The following is a 16706-nucleotide window of genomic DNA, read 5'->3' as shown; positions in this document are numbered from 1 at the left end:
AGACATATTATAACCTATATCAAATTGCTTGTCTTTTTAATGAGGAGAGATAGAAAGGGAGAAAATTTAGATCTTAAAATTTTTAAAAAATGTTAAAAACGTTTTTACATGTAAATGGAAAAAAATAAAATGCTTGGGAAGAAAAGACCGATGTATAAGAAATGACCCTTTCTTTGTTGGAGGGATGGAGGATACCATGTTGCAGCCTTATCCTATTTGATAGAAAAAAAAATTTTTTCAATACCTACAATACACCCTGTGGTTTACTATGTTTTTTAGAGAGCTGTGGCTATTTCAGTACATAATATCCTCCTGCACTGGCAGAAATAGAAACTAACCAACAAGATCCTACTGTGTGCCAGGCATGAGGATAGGTATTCGGACTATAAATACAGGAGTAAGCTGGAGTAGAACACAACATGATTAAATTCCTAAAGGAAAATCAGTCTGCTCATCTAAGCCAAGAGATCTAGGCCACCATTTCTTTGGATTTTAAAAAATAAAACCATACTCACAGTCTCTAAGGGACTCTCTTGGCATAATTCAGAGGAAGCTTCTTGGGAGATGGGGGAGAATTTGGTACAATAGAAAGCAGCCTTGTCACAAACTCATTATGCTACTCTGGGAAAAATAACTTCATTCTTTTGTCCTCCCTAAAATAAAGGGGTTGGACTACTTACTACCTATATGACCTCAGGCAAATAACTTAACCTCTCCGAACCTCACTCTTCTGGTCTATAAAATGAGGGGGTTGGATAGGATAATCTCTGAGATCCCTTCAAAATCTACCTTTAAGGGGGGCAGAGCCAAGATGGCAGCTGGAAAGCAGGGACTTGTGTGAGCTCCCCCCTACCCCTGGTCCCTCCAAAAACCTATAAAAATGGCTCTGAACAAATTCTAGAACTGCAGACCCCATGAAATAGCAGAGGGAAGCAGGGCTCCAGCCCAGGACAGCCTGGATGGTCACTGGGTAAGGTCTATCGCACGGAGCTGGGAGTCGAGAGGAGCAGAGCCCAGCTTGGGCTGCGCCAGGACCAACCAGACCAGGAGCCAGGCGGAATAGGCCCTAGAGCCCTGAATCAGTGAGCTGTGGCAGTTACCAGACTTCTTAACCCACAAATACCAAAGACAACAGAGAAGGTTAGTGGGAAAAAATGCGAGGGACAGAGTGAAAGGAGTTCACGGATTGGCCACAAATGGAGTACTCACTAGAGAGCCTGGCAGACATGTAGGCATGGCAGGAGCTGCTCCACACCAATGTCTCCCACTGAATTGTAGTCCAGTTGTAAGGCCACAGGTTGCTTGAGATTCTTCAGCACAAAAGCCAAGGCAGCACATTCGGCAGGACCAATGTTGCAGTAGGTCACCTTCAGGTGCTCAACCTCCAGCTTGCACACAGCTTCCCGGGCCAGGCGCTCGTCCTGCATCTCATAGAGGCTCTTGATCAGCCAGACAAACTCAGGCATGGCATGCATACTCTTGACCTCACCGGGCACAGCTGGTGGAATAGACTGGAAGTGCCTCCTGAGGCCTCGGGCCAGGCACCACCGGGTGAGGTTCTGCTTTTGGAGAAGTGGGGTAGAGGCTCCCTGGCACTCTGCTAACAGGCCCCAGTGCTCCTGGGACAGCAGGCCAGCCAGGAAAACAGCAGTGATCTGGATGTTGTGGGGCTCAGCTTTCTGCAGGAGTTCTGCGACACTTGCCTCCTCTCGCTCAGGGGACTGGATACAGGACACAGGAAACAGCCAAGCCAGCGGTCGACTGGGCTTCTTGTGATGGTTGAACAAGTGTCTGATGACAGAGGGGGTGACATCAGCATCAAGCAGTAGATAGAAAGCGGCAAAGAAACACTGCAACGTGATGTGCAGGAATTCCACAGGAGCCGAGCTCTCCTGAGAGAAGCTCTTTGATGGCACCAGGAAGCCCAAGGAAAGGTCCTTCTCCTCCACCCCAGACTCCCAGAGCTGCTTGGCAGAGAACACGTAGCTACAAGTGCCCAGGCCCCACAGGGCCAGTCTGCCCAGATGCAGGATGGTGGGGAGCCAAGGCCGAAGGGAGCTAGTTCCAGGGCGCCACCCCCCATCCTCAGGGGAGGCGTGCAGCACAAAATGCTGCAGGATCAGAAGATACATGTCTGTGGTTGTCTTCAAGGAGCCACAGCCATGCAGCAGGAGCTCCTTATGACACTTGGACACGATCCAGGAGAAGACAGGCATGTGGCACAAGCCGTGCAGGGCCGAGGCAGCTCTCACCAGATGGACAATCCGATCCGCGACCCCAGGGTCGCTGTGATGCTTCCTCATGAACAGCTCGATCCCCTCCTGGGAGAAGCCCTTCAGGCTCAGTTCCTTCTGCACGTACTTCCTGAGGAAAGGGGAGATGGCGTGGGGCCGGCTCGTCAATACCTTCCTGGCATTCTTCATCAGATTGCCTCGGAGAAGGTTGAAGAGCAGGCTCTGGACAGACGTGGGGTCAGTTGGGGAACAGTGCGTCTCCCTGTCTGTAAACTTGAACTTGAATTCATCAAACCCATCAAAAGTGAGCAAGACCTGGTCAGGATGATCAAGCAGGTACTGGAAGACCTCCTGTTGGCCCTCGTCTGGCCAGCAACACTGCTCAAACAGCAGGGTCTGCACAGAGACAGGCTTGTCCACGGACTGCAGCTGTCGGCAAGTGAATGGGAAGACAAAGAGGAAATCCTGGAAGTGTCGGCCTGTGGCCCAGAGGTGATGGAGCTGCTGCAGGAGAGTGCTCTTCCCACTGCCAGCCTCTCCCACCAGGAGCACCGTGTCAGCATCTTCATTGATGCAACCACTGTCACTGAAGATGTCCAGGAGCTCCAGGGTGTCGTGGCATTTCTGGCTGGGGGCCCTGACCCCGAGGTTCTTCTGAATCTCTAAGATGTTCTCCGTGTATATGTCCTCTAGGCATAAGTTCTCAGTGCCATCATAGGTGCTAAGGAAACGAGATTGGGCTGACACTGTGGCCTTCAGCTTGGCCAGGTACTTCTTACATGCAGTAGCTGGAAGAAAGAGAAACAGATAAAAATAGAATCCTACACAGGAAGCCATGAATGTTGACTTAGATACCCCAGGGTTCCCTAGGGAGTGCAGGGTCATTTATATCATAAATGGTTAAATGTTAATCTAGGCTTAGAAATACTGCCTTCCCACAGGCCAAGAGAATCCCTAGGATATGCCTGAACAAAAAGGAAGTGCAGCACAGCAGCTACAGGGAATCTCTTTCTCAGAATCACTGAATCACTGAATCACTGAATCACATCCTGGTCAGCAAACCTTGGGTCAGAAAACCCATTAGTCCCCAGTGCAATCCACGGGGCCTTGAGATGTGCTGCTGTAGGTCTAAAGCAGGGCTGTCCAACCTTAGGTTATCTTAGGGCCATATTAAAATAAAATAATTATTCGAGGACCTCACCCAGAATAAAAAATACAGTACACTAATAGAAAGTGGGGGAACATGCATCATCAATGCAAAAGGTGAAGGCGCAAAGTGCAAAAGCAAACACCAAACAACAAAGCAACAACACAACAGTATAAAGGTAGGTGTGTGCTGACTAATCTGCATTGTACAGATGGAACGTATCCCACAGATCAACTGAAAATTCCCTGCGATACATTCTTATGATAGCTCTTACCCACAGCAGTGGTGGCATGAGTGACTCTGGGCCAGCCCTCGTTATGAACTCCAGGGCTGAACCTAGATGTTGGTAACTATGAATCTGTATTTGGTCTGTCTGTCAATGTTTGTAATTTGTTTGGGGCTCTCACTCATGGTGGTGCTGATGCGGAGACTCTGGGCAGCTGTAGCTAAGAGCCCTCCAGCTTGTAACCCGGATGCTGAGACTCTGTTAAACTCTGGTAACTATGTATTGGGATTTGAATCAGACAAGGTCTGTCTGTCGATGTTTGTACTTTGTATTTTGCTCTGAAGTTCAGGGTGCTGGTTTTTTCCCCTGAACTAAGTGAATGATATTTGTGGGCTGAATTAAAGTAAGCTTGTCAACCCCTTAATGTGGCTTTCCTTATTAAAGCAGATCAAAAGAACCTGTGCTTTTGCAGCATGCCGGTAGCGTTCTTGTTGTTGGGCTTGTGTTGGTCTTTCACCCCCACAACAGCTGCTAGCCGGATTGTTGAAACAAATGGCGTAATGCTGCTTAAAAACACCAAAGAAAATTAACATCAACGAGATTATTTATTAGTGATGGAATTAAAAAATCTAATACGCATTCCATGCAAATTATTATTTTACTTTTTTGCTTGTGAAAATTAAAACCCACAGGTGGGTCGCATAAAATCGCACTGTGGGCCACCTGCAGCCTGTGGGCCCCATTTTGGATAGCCCTGGTCTAAAGCATTGACAAAGCATATATAAAATGTAATGTAAGTGTAAGGAAGGAATTAAAAAAAAGGAAAGAAGAAAAGAGAAAGGCGAATGTGGCAGGGAGTGATAGAGGGAGAGCTAGAGACAAGGGGCACAGAGGAAGCTCGGAGATACCTGACCTATCTAACTTTTGTCTGGCCTTGACATAGAGGGGTGGCCTGGATTGCTTCATCTTCAGTTCATTTTATCATAAAACCCTATTGAATAAGCAATGTCATGAGTAGGGAGTGTTCAGGAAATTGTCCTTAGCAAGATTTATTAACTCAGAAATCTAAATAAATAACCTCCCATGTCTTAACAAAGTTCCCCTTTCTGGAAATAGGAGCTGTTCAAAGTCCTGGTAGGGAGGGCAGGACACTCCAGAGATTTAGTTCACCCTAACAGAGGCTTCTAAGTATAATCACTGATTTACATATTCATTTGTTCAACATTTATTACCTACCATATAGAGAACACTTGGGGCAGCTAGGTAGTGTAGCGGATAGAGCGCCAGGCCTGGAGTCAGGAGGACTCATCTTCCTGAGTTCCAATCTGGCCTCAGACACTTACTAGATGTGTGACCCTGGGTAAGGCACTTAACCCTGTTTGCCTCAGTTTCTTCATCTGTCAAGAAAGCCCCAAATGGGGTCACAGAGAGTTGGAGAGGACTGAACAACAAAAATAAAGAACACAATCTTAGATGCTGGGGAAGATCCAAAATTTTGATAAGCACCTGCCCTTATGGAACTTTCAGTCTAGTAGGGGAGAGACACAACACAGATAACCACGCCACATGATGTCACATGACAAATGTATTCTAAAATTGCAGAACAAAGTGCTGTGTGCACTCGATGAAAGATTTCACATTTCTTTTGTGACTAATCAACCACTAAATTAGTAAACCGTCAAATTGCCACTCCTCTCAAAGTACTAGCATACTTAAAGGATTGCTCATGCTCTAAGGGCAATTAGCGTGGCATCATCCGGAGTCAAAGTGATGGACTTCGCACGTGTTTGCTCTCATTCCCGAGACAAGTTGTTTTTTTTAATAGCCTTTGAATGTGCCAAAGTACATCTCGAAATTTTCAAGGAAAGTAAACTTTTCTCTTAATGATCATAAAATCCTAGATCTGGGACCGAAAGGGAGCTCAGAAGCCACCTAGCCTACCCTCACGGTTTACAGATGAGGAAACAATACCCCAATGAGATTAAGGGACTTGCCCGGGAAATGTGTGATAGAGGCAGAATGTGAACCCAAGTCTAAATCCAGTGTCCTTTCCACTAGGGCACACTGCCAATATGTGTAGAGGGCACTGTATTAAGTAATAATGATGATGATGATTGTGATGGCTAACATGTATGTAGCACCTACTATGTGCCAGGCACTGTGCTAAGTGCTTCACAAATATTATCTCGTTTGGTCCTCACAAGCACCGTGGGAGGTAAGTGCTATTATGATTTCCAAAGTGACTTTCCCAGATTCATACAGCTAACGAGTGTCTGGAGCTGGATTTGAACTCAGGTCTCCCTGACTCTAGGCCCAACCTTCTATCTGCCACACCGCCTAGTTACCCTGATGGATTTCCATGCTCTGTATGCTGGTGTATTGCTTTAAGTGCTTTACTACACCTACCCACTTGTGTATTGCATTAATGGTTACGGCCAGCCTTTCTATGGCTTCATACAAAAGTACCAGTCAGCCTAAGTCCATAAGCTAGAGGCGGCCAGGTGGCACAGTAGATAGATGATCCTGGGGTCGGGGAGAGCAGAGTTTAAATCCAGACTCGGATGCTTTCTAGCTGAGTGACCTAATGCCTCTCAGCCTCCACCTCCTCATCTGTAAAAGAGATCATAATAACGCTTACCTCCTAGGATTGTTTTAAGGATAAAACATGATAGCATGTAAAATGCTTTGTAAACCTTAACGTGTGACAGAAATGCTAGATACTGTTATTACAGTACCAGCAGTCGGGGAGCTGAGCTGCACACTCTTTGTGCAGCACCTCATACACATTGAAGTGTGTGATCCATGTTTTCAAGGACAATAAGTATTCTCAATGATGTTGCTGGAGAGGCGAGGCTTGCTTTGGCCATTTTTTTTAACTACCCAGAATTCCTTCTCCCAGGAATAACCTATATTGGGGGGAAAGGTCCTTATATTTCTGGTGAGCCAAGACAGACATACGTACCATCAGGGAATGGGGCTGGCAGGACAGGCAACTGCTGGACATGTTGAAGGAGAAATCGAGCCACTCCATTTTCTTTCGCTTTCACAAAATCAAGAAGCCTTCTCGCCTTTGAGAATCACAAAAAGCCCATTACACATTCACTCAAGTTTACACAAAATGACTCAAGGAAAAGCGTTTGACTGATTATTATTATTTCACTACTCTTCTCTGCCACAATCAAATGCCAAGAAAAGATCAGGAGTTTTTGAAAGTTAATATTATGACTAATGCCAAGAGCATCTGAGCTAAGACTGATAGCCCACCGTGTTAAGAGCTGGGTGAATCAGGCTGGTAGTGCAAAGCTCCTGTTTCCTAATAGCCTGTTTATACCCAAGTGAGTAACTTTAGTGAGAAAAACCTTAAAGGAACCCGTATTTCCTCACTGTAGTTTCTCTTCCTGTAATACACATCCCGTATCACTCTCTTTGACGTTGGTCAGTCCTCTTTGCACATGGCAGGTCAACCAAGGGACATGGCTGGTTCAAGGAAAATGAAAGGTCCCATTTTGAAAGATTTGGGAGACAAACCATCTACATTTCCAGCCCCTCTTACCTCTCTCTGCTATCACATCCAACATACTCCAAAGACATTGCACTGATATTAAGTCAGAGACAAAACTAGGGAAGGATGTCTGCAAAATGGGAGCATTTGCTTTTGAAAATCTAAGCCTATTGGGACAGCTAGGTGGTGTGTGAGTAGAGCACCTGGAGTAGGGCCCTGGAGTCAGGAGGACCTGAGTTCAAATCCGGCCTCAGACACGTGTGATCTTGGGCAAGTCACTTAACCTCAATTGCCTTGCCTTCCCCCATCCAAAAACAAAACCAAAAAAAAAAAAAAAAAAGGAAAACCTAAGCCTATGCTGTCCCTATGAGTCCCTTAATGAATCCTGGCCCTGCTACCCATGTTACCCTCAGGCAAGTCACTGAGAGGTTATCTCCGGACTTCACCATCCTCATCTGGAAAATGAAGAGGTTGGAAGATCTCTATGTTCCCTTCCAGCCTTAAATCTTGAGATGCCAAAATCCTATCATCTGACGCTATCCTATTGTTGCTCAGTTGTTCTGGTTGTTCCCTTTGAAACCCCTTTTGGGGTTTTCTTGGCAAAGATAATAGATTGGTTTGCCATTTTCTTCTCCAGCTCATTTGACAGATGAGGAAACTGAGGCAAACAGGGTTAAGTGACTTAATTCAGGGTCAAACAGCTAGTAAGTGTCTGAGGCCAGACTGGAACTCAGGAAGATGAGTCTTGCTGACCCCAGGCCTGGCACTCTATCTGCTGTAGTACCTAGCTGTAACATACTATAAAAGTGCTTTGGGGAAAAGTTGTGCAAAGTACCAAACAAAAGCACTATATAAAAGCATAATAAGGATGCCGTAAGTTGTGCTCCAATTTTATTGCCTGATGCCCCATAGGTATTATTTTATTTATCTATAAAATGAAGGGATGGGGCTAGCAGACATCCCTCCCAGCTCTAAATCTGTGGTCCTACGAGCCTGTGATATTCCTCCTACGGCATTATAGTAACATTTTTTTTGGAGGGGGGAAGGCAGGGCAATTGGGGTTAAGTGACTTGCCCAAGGTCACACAGGTAGTGAGTGTGTCAAGTGTCTGAGGCAGGATTTGAACTCAGGTCCTCCTGACTCCAGGGCGGGTGCTCTATTCACTTCTTTTTTTGGAGGTATAGTAACATTTTTAACAGATAATTTCATCCAGGTCCTGTGACCCTCATTGGTTTGCAGGGATGATTATGTGTACCATGTTGTCTGCTGGTTAAATATCCACCCCATGATTTTTTTTTTATTTTTTTTTTCTCATCCAAGTTCTTACCCGTTGAGATGATGTAAATATCGGCAGCCTGATTTCATCACATTCATACTTGGTGATGAAACCACGTTCAAGTAAGAGGTTTAAAATGCTTTCCACATGACCATAGATTTTCCTGACAATCAACGGCCTATGTCTCTGCAGGTCCTGGGCTGGACAGGACATGTTCTGACTCCACTGGCCTTCCGGTTCTGCTTGCTCATCTGCTCCTTCTGCCTTCCGCACTGCAGCAAAGAGCAGCTCACAGCTTTGCCCGCCCTTATTCCAGACAATATCCAAGAGGCGTCGAGCCAACGTGGACAGGGGCTGCCCAGGGAGGCTTACACTCTCATAATCCTCCCAAGTAAGCACTTCCCAAGACAGCAGATAGTCCAAGATACTTTCAAAGTTCTCCAATGACCTCAAGGCCAGCCGCCTCACCAACTGGCTCCGCTGAGCCTGGAAAAATTCTTGTGTGCACATTTCTCATCCTAGGGAGGAAAGAGAAACAAATACTGAGTTTCTCTGAAAGAGTCGGGTTGAGAACAGTCAAACATCAGGGGATAAAATGAGCCTGCATGAAGAACTAGAGGATCATAAAATCATAGAACATTAGAACTGCGGTCCCCCTTGTTCAGTGTGTTCATTTTACGGATGGGGCAACAGGTCCAGAAAAGGGGAAACAGCTAAGTCAAAAGCCACGCAGCCAGCTAGTAGAAGAGTCAGGATGATAACCCATACCTCCTGACTCCTAATAAATTATCTAATCCTGGTTTCCTGAGCCCTAGAAGTAAATATTTTACCACCATATTGATATTTTTTCCCTGCAATCAATCTCTGGAGACCATCGTATGATGGATGGGAGGAGGTGATTTCCTCTCAACTGGCTGGGTACAACTCTAGGGGGCCAGGCTATTGGGGAATGTTTCCAGAGTATCTGGCCCCTGATTTTCTATCCTCTCCTGACAAGGCACAAGCTGCCTTGTCCTCTTGGAGAGACCCAAATCTTGGAGATTCTCACTTTTGGTTCAATTCATCAAGCATTTGTTAAGCACCTTCTATGTGCTGTGCATTGTGCTGGCTGTTAGGCATAGAAAGATAAAAATGAAAACAGACCCTGTCCTAGAGAATCCCACATTTAACACCAAAGCAGGACGCATCAATTTCAACTTTGTGGGTACCTGACGATGGAGCACTAGACGAAGATGCTGGTCCTGTTTACATATTCTCACCATCTTCTTCCCTTATTTCCCACCCCTTCCTGCCACCACACACACACACACACACACTCACACACACTCTCACAGATCCCACCTCTCTTTGTTCTGCCATTTTGCAACCTGCCTATAGTTAGCTGAGAGGCAGTGTGGAGTTGAGGGCCAGCCGGAGTATCAGGAAGGCCTGGATTCAAATTCTGTTTCTAACACATACTAACTGTAGGACCATGAGCAAGTCATTGAAACTTTCAATGTCCCCAGGTAATTCTTGAAGACTGGAACTTTACGCTCAGCTGCCCATCCGCATTGGCAGATGATTTCACACCGCAAGGCCCCAGGAAATCACAGAATCTAGACCAAAGAAAAGTCAGCTTCAAGGCCTGTACCTGACAAAATCACAAAATATCTCAGATCTAGCGCCTATTTCATTCTGGTTAATAGGTCCTGGGGGAGTGGGGGAGAGGGGAGAAGTGGGGAATGCTATTTTGGAGAAAAGATTAAAGTCTTACTCTCAAGCTAGCAAAGGAAATTTCACAAAATGACATGAGGTTTATTACTTATACTCAAGAGTTCAAACGAAGAGTTGATGCGTTGCCAACTACAACAGGGAAAATATTCTCAGGCCAGAGATGAAACAAGAAACAGATCATGGGTTCTGTGAAGGTAGGGCACTTGTCTTGTTCACCTTTGCATCCCTTACTGAATCAGCACAGAGCCCTACGCTTGATATTTATACAACACATGAACAAATGCATCTCCAATTTCATCCCCAATTCAAATCAGGGTAGGAAAAAGCTTCTTATTTCCTCCTTTGGAGCAATTAAGAGAAACAGCTATGCTGATTTTGGCTTCCTGCCCCATGGGGAGGGGCAGTTGGGTTGGAACACTCAGGGAGCTTGTATATACAAAAACCAAGCAAAACCGAAAGAAGAAACCCCCTAAAAATGAACCGAATTTTCTACCAGAATTAGCCATATGGAGAAACTGAGGCAGAGAAGTTACCCCGTTTGTCCAGGAAGTATCAGTATGCCCATCCCGGAGATAAACTGAAAGTCGGCAACCGAAATTCTCTTTTTTCCTATACAAATCAGGAAAATGTCATGGGATTTAAAGTTGGAAGGGACCAGACCACTGCGTCCAATCCCCTTATTTTACAGATGGAGCAACTGAGGCCCAGAGGGATGAAATAACTTGTTTCTGGTCACACAGACAGTAGCAGAGACATAATTTTCACCTATTTCTTTTAATGCTGCTACTAGTACAACTGCTATGGGAACACAGCCTCTAAGGACTGAGCACGCTGGCTCTCGGGATCTTGTTTCACCTTCTGCTCTGCCTCCTCTAAGGTTCCTTTTTGCTCTGAGGTCTCTGCTGCCCAACCTCCTCAGATACCACTTAGCCCCAGTTTTACAAGAGGCAACTCAGCCGTGACGGGTCAACAAAGAAGAGATCTGCCCGAGGGAGACTATGAGATACTCTCTCTTGGGAAGCAGGCTTGGCTCCCACGATGCATCCAACTTAAAAGGGGCAAGGTCCAGAAACAGATGGAGGAACAAAATCTGTCTCTACCCCATGGCAAGAAAAAACAGAAACCTCTTGCATAAAACCTTCCCAGAATAATTCCATGAATTATTCCATACTCTGTTTAACCTTCTTCATTCTAAAACCTACAACTGCCTCTCTGCACCCCCCACCACCCCAGTCTTCCTGCCCGCTCTGTGGTAACTCTCTACAAGTGTCAGGTCAGGGATCACTCAGTCCAGGGAGCAGAACTGTAGCTCCCAGTCTTCCTCTTTAAGACTGAAGATGAATTGGGGTAGGTGGGGCCAGCTAGGTGGCTCAGTGAGTCAGGAGGACCTGAGTTCAAATCCTATCTCAGATACTTGTGTGACCTTGGGAAAGTCACTTAACCCCAACTGCCCTGCCTTCCCCCCTCCAAAAAAAAAAAAAAGATTGAGGATGAATCACACAAAAACACTAAGAACCCTCTGGCACACCCACTTTCAAACCCAATTGCAAAGCCTTGCCCTAGCTCCTCACTGCTATGCACCTGAGGGGGCAAACTGAGGAAAGAAATGAGTAGAAGAGGTTAGAGTAAGCTTCATAGCCTTCCCTGAAACACACACACACACACACACACACACACACACACACACACACACACACACACACACTACCACCACCATATGTTAGTGGGAGGGAGTGGGAGGGACTCCAGTGACAATGGAGATGAGATGGAGCCCAGACAGGAAGGTGAGTGGAAAAGGTAAAAGGAAATAGGAGGCTTTGTCTCAACCTAGGGAGTTTAAACTGGACCAACTCCAAAGCATCATTGACAAGCCCTCCTTAATTCCTCCAGCTGTCATCTCACCCACCTCAAATACAGTGTCTTTCTTTTAGAAGAGCCTTTAGGCTTGAACTTCCTTTAAAATTATAATGGAGTATACATCAGAAATACTTACAGCAGCACTTTTTGTGGGTAGCAAAAAAATGAAACAAAAAAGTAGATTTTAGAGTGGAGATTTAGAGAAAACAAACTGTGGTACAGCAATGTGAATATAAAGAATTCAGAGAACCATGGGAAGGTTTATATGAACCAATGCAGGGTACACTAAGTAGAACCAAGAAAACAATATACACACTATAATAATAGAAATGGGAAAATACCCTAAACTATGTAGTTATAATGATCAAGAAAGTCAGCCCTGGAGAAGAGGTGAGAAAATACAACTCTCTCCTGTCCTTGCAGAGATGGGAGACTATGAAGTTATACTATGGGGAAGAGTTGGTTGGGTTTTTTGTTGCTGTTACTGTTTCAATGGATGGTTCATTAGAGTACATGAAAAGAATATACATATTCTGAATATATTCAGAAATGAATATATTTTTAATAAAAACAAAAGATGTTAATAAAAATGCAAAATAAAATAACATGATAATGGAAGCATAGAACTATATGGGGATCACTGAACCACAGAATGGACCTTATCTGGTCAAAAATTCTCATGTGACAGATGGGGAAACTAAGGCATAGATCTGGGAGGTGGCTTGTCGGAGGTCACACAGTTGGTTGTTGGCAGAAGCAGAAGCATTAGAGGGTCACAGATTTAGAGCTGGAAGGGACTTCAGAATCCAACCCCCTCATTTTAAAGATGAGAAAACTGAAGCCTGGAGAATTTGAATGACTTACCCAAGGTCATACAGATAACACGCATCAGAGAGAAGATTTGAACCCACATCCTATGACTCCAGAGGCTGTGTTCTTTCCATCGCACCATGAGGAGAACAGGTTTCACAGCTTCCCACTGGTGCTGCTCTCCTTGTACCAGGCTGCCAACCCATACTAGATCGTAAGATAATAAAAAGCATCTTAGAGATCATCTAACCTAAATCCCTTATTTAAGAGAAGAAATTGAGGGCCAAAGAAAAATGACTTATCCAATGTCACTTAAATAAGCAGTAAAGCCAGGACAGAAACCCAAGTTTTCTGACTCCAAATCTAGTTTCCCTCCTACTGCAGCACATTGTCTCTGTCCCTATCTCTCTCCATCTCTGTGTCTCTCTGTCTCTGTCTTTGTGTGTGTCTGTGTGTGTGTATCTCTTTCTCTTTTCTCTCTCTCTTTCCCTTCTTCTAGTCAGTACTTTCTTCCTGCCAGGGAAGCTCTTCCTCTGCCAGCATTAATACCCTAGAGTCCATAGCAGGCAGAAGGTGGCAGGGTAGGCAGACATGTAGGTATATTCATGGAAGGTATTCTAGAGTGACTTATGGCCACTGACATAAAATAAAAAACTTCACAAAGAACTTGAATGTTGTTCCTTTCACTAAAGTGTCATCACAGGTCCTCGCTGAACTCAGGAAAACAGCCCAGGAATGAGCCAGCACACTCCCACAGGTACTACCCCCTCCCTAGGCCCTGACATCCAACACAAAAGGAATAAAAACAGAAAATTCTCTTGCCCAGGATCCCAGACACACCAGACAGACAGAGGCAAACAGGAACATACCAAGATTCACAGAGGTATAAACGTGTGACAAGCACACCAAGATGCAGAGACACACTGAGAAATATAGACACAGACAGGAGAGATACTCACAAGGAACCTACCAGACACACACAGAAGACACACACTGAAAAGAGACGCGGGGATAAACATTATTTCACTTTTCAAAGCCCACTGCGGGATGGGAGGGCCCATTACGGTCACACCCTTCAGGATGAGGCCATAGCTCTCTAGGCTCAGTCACAAGGTGGCCACATTTGCCACGTAAGAAGCAGTCAGGCTGGTTCCATGAGACATGAGCCCTGCCATCCAGCAATGGGGAAGTCCCACTGCGTCTCCAACACCAGCCCTAGAGCTTTGGGTCTGAAACAAACATCTAGAGATGAGCTCAAGCAGCCTCCCATCATCCAATAAAGCTGTGTCTAACCAACCTAAAATCTGACTTATTCCAGTTCCTGGGGACACTGTCAGGAAATTCCTGAGGAGTGCTGGATGTGCAGTCAGAAAGACTGGAGTTCAAATTCTTCCTCAGATACTGTCCATGCCTCATTTTTCTCAAGGGGTTGGACTCATCATCATCTAACATCCCTTCTAGCTCCAAATCCGTGATCCTATGATTCTTTCATTGAGCTTCAATTTCTTCTGCTGCAATTAAAGTTCCTTCTTCCATGATGGAAAAAAAAATAGACATGGTCATTCATATTCATTGTAAGAACTCTTCACAAATTTGAAGACACTGACCCTACTACTACGGGTCCTCTTACTCACTCGCTATCCAGCACCGCCTTGGCCTTCTCCTGACTAAATCCTCTATTTGTTTTTCCCTTTTTTTTTAATTGGCCCATTTTTCTGTCCCTTTGAATCACAGGAGAATGAACATGCCCCAGAGATGAAGAAACAAAATTCTTTAATTCAGTTTCAATTCAAAGTCAACGCATGAAATTCAAAGGGGAAGAGCCATAAGGAGTCATCTCCACGAAGAAGCCAGAAGAATAAGCAAAGAGGCCCGGCCGCTCCAGAACCCACTCTGCTGCTGACGTCCTGCGTGACATCAATTTCAGTAACATCCAGGTGTGCCTGATTTTCTCCCTATGGTGTGGGCCCAGTGATTTGCATTTCTGATTCTCCACAGTTTGCAAATGCTTTCTTTAGCATACATGCCACACACAGGAAGCTAAACCTTAAACTAGATTCTCTGGGAAGCTCTCTCATTCTCATCATGTCTGGACCTGGCTGATGACAAACTTCGCCCTTAACCAGAAACTCCTAGGGGGGAAGAGAGAGAAAAACTGACTGGCTATGAAATCCAAATTAAGCAAAGAAGAAAAAACATCTAGGGCAGGGGTGAGGAACCTGCGGCCTCGAGGCCACATGTGCCCTTCTAGGTCCTTGGCTGCAGCTTTTTCACTGAGTCTGAGTTTGACAGAACAAATCTTTTTATCAAGGGGATTTGTTCTGTGAAGTTTAGATTCAGTCATAGGGCTGCACTTGAGGACTAGGGGGCCTCAGGCTCCCCACCCCTAATCTAGGGGATGGCCAAAACCCCAATAATATCCCAATCAAGCCCCATCCAATTTCAAATATGCCTCAAGTCTGTGGCTATGTGGTCCATAAGGACTACAGGAAGAAAGTAAGGCACTTATCTCCACTCTATTCTGAGGCCCATTCAGGACAGGTATCATTCAGTCTTAATAGTGAAGTGTGCTAGACCAGATGCTATAAAGAACTATTCAAATAAGACCCCACCTTTTCCCTCTAAGAGGTGACCTTCCCTCAAAAGACATCAACCCAAGTTACCCTAAAGCAAAGGTAAGGAACCTGCAGGCCTCGAGGCCACATGTGTCCCTCTAGGTCCTCAAGTGTGACCCTTTGACTAAATCTAAACTTCACAGGACAAATCCCCTTAACAAAAGGATCTCTTCTGTAAAACTTGGACTCAGGCAAAGGGTTGCACTTGAGGACCTAGGGGGCCACATGTGGCCTCGAGGCTGCAGGTTCCCTACCCCTGCCCTAGAGCATCTTGTCATAAGTGGACCAACTATAGTCTTCAATCATCCCTCCCTCTACCACACTTCTAGGTGGAGTCACCTCTCAGATTGGATGGTCAAGGTGGACCCATTTCAAGTAATGGGTTGGGAATAGAGACCAGAGGGCAAGTCCTAAGCTCCTAGCAGTCCAGGGATCTGAAAACTGCCCTCACTCCTACAACTCCCCTCCCCCAAACACAAACATGCCCAGGTGTATGCACTTATTCCATAAATACCATTAACAATCATTTCCCCTCTTTCAGCTTCATTTTTTTCCTCCTTAAAACAACAGGTTCGAACTAGATGATCTCTAAAGACTCTACCACCATTACTTCCTCTGAGTTTCTCCTGTCACCTTTCTACAGATGCCCAGCTCCTGAAGACTAGGAAAGGCAGCTAACACCGTCTTAGGTTGCATTATTACAAGCACGGGGTCTAGAACGATCAAACAAGCATTTATTAAGCTCCTGCTCTTTGCCTGGCACTGTGATAAGTTCGAGAACAGAAATACAAAATTTCAAGACAGTTCTTGCCCTGAAGTCAAGCCAATAACCACTTATTAAATGATTACTATGTGCCAGCTATGATAATAAATACCAAAAATATAAAAAAGGCAAGAAGGGCCTCTGCTCTCAAGCTGCTCATAGTCTAATGAAGGAAATGACATACAAATAACCATGTACAGCAGTGACATGGTCAGAGTCACACTTTAGGAATGTCACTTTGGCAGTGGTGTGGAGAATGGATTGGAGAGGGGTGAGCCTGGAGGTGATGGAGGCCCTAAACTACGGTGGTTGCAATATGAGAAAGGGGTGTATTCTAGAGATGCTAAAGAGGACAAAACACCTGCGTATTATTGTGTCCAGTTCTCGGCAACACATTTTGTTAGGAACACTGAAAAATTCAAACACATCTCCAGACCAAGGTGATGAAAGAAGATGAAATTTTGTCATAGGAATAACAGCTGAAGGAACTGGGGCTGTTTAGAGTAAAGCAGAGAAAAACACATGCCTAGCTTCAGATACCTGACACTGTCATGTGGAAGGCG

General features: G+C 45.2%; 1 protein-coding gene across 1 annotated transcript in view; it reads right to left on the bottom strand.

Annotated features, from left to right (window-relative positions):
* NOD2 (nucleotide binding oligomerization domain containing 2) overlaps positions 1-8904 on the bottom strand; it is a 33808-nt gene extending 24904 nt beyond the window's left edge. The window contains exons 1-3 of the mRNA XM_036751274.1: positions 8437-8904; positions 6570-6675; positions 1210-3022 (exon numbers count right to left, since the gene is read on the bottom strand). Of these exons, the coding sequence (XP_036607169.1) occupies positions 1210-3022; positions 6570-6675; positions 8437-8895 (2378 nt within the window). The 5' untranslated portion in view covers positions 8896-8904. The remainder of the gene's footprint in view (positions 1-1209; positions 3023-6569; positions 6676-8436) is intronic.
* Positions 8905-16706: the final 7802 nt, after the last annotated feature.

Source organism: Trichosurus vulpecula, chromosome 3 (assembly GCF_011100635.1).
Source record: "Trichosurus vulpecula isolate mTriVul1 chromosome 3, mTriVul1.pri, whole genome shotgun sequence".
Classification (NCBI taxonomy): Eukaryota; Metazoa; Chordata; class Mammalia; order Diprotodontia; family Phalangeridae; genus Trichosurus; species Trichosurus vulpecula.
The sequence above is the reverse complement of the archived record's forward strand: the minus strand, read 5'-3'. Positions and strand labels throughout refer to the sequence as shown.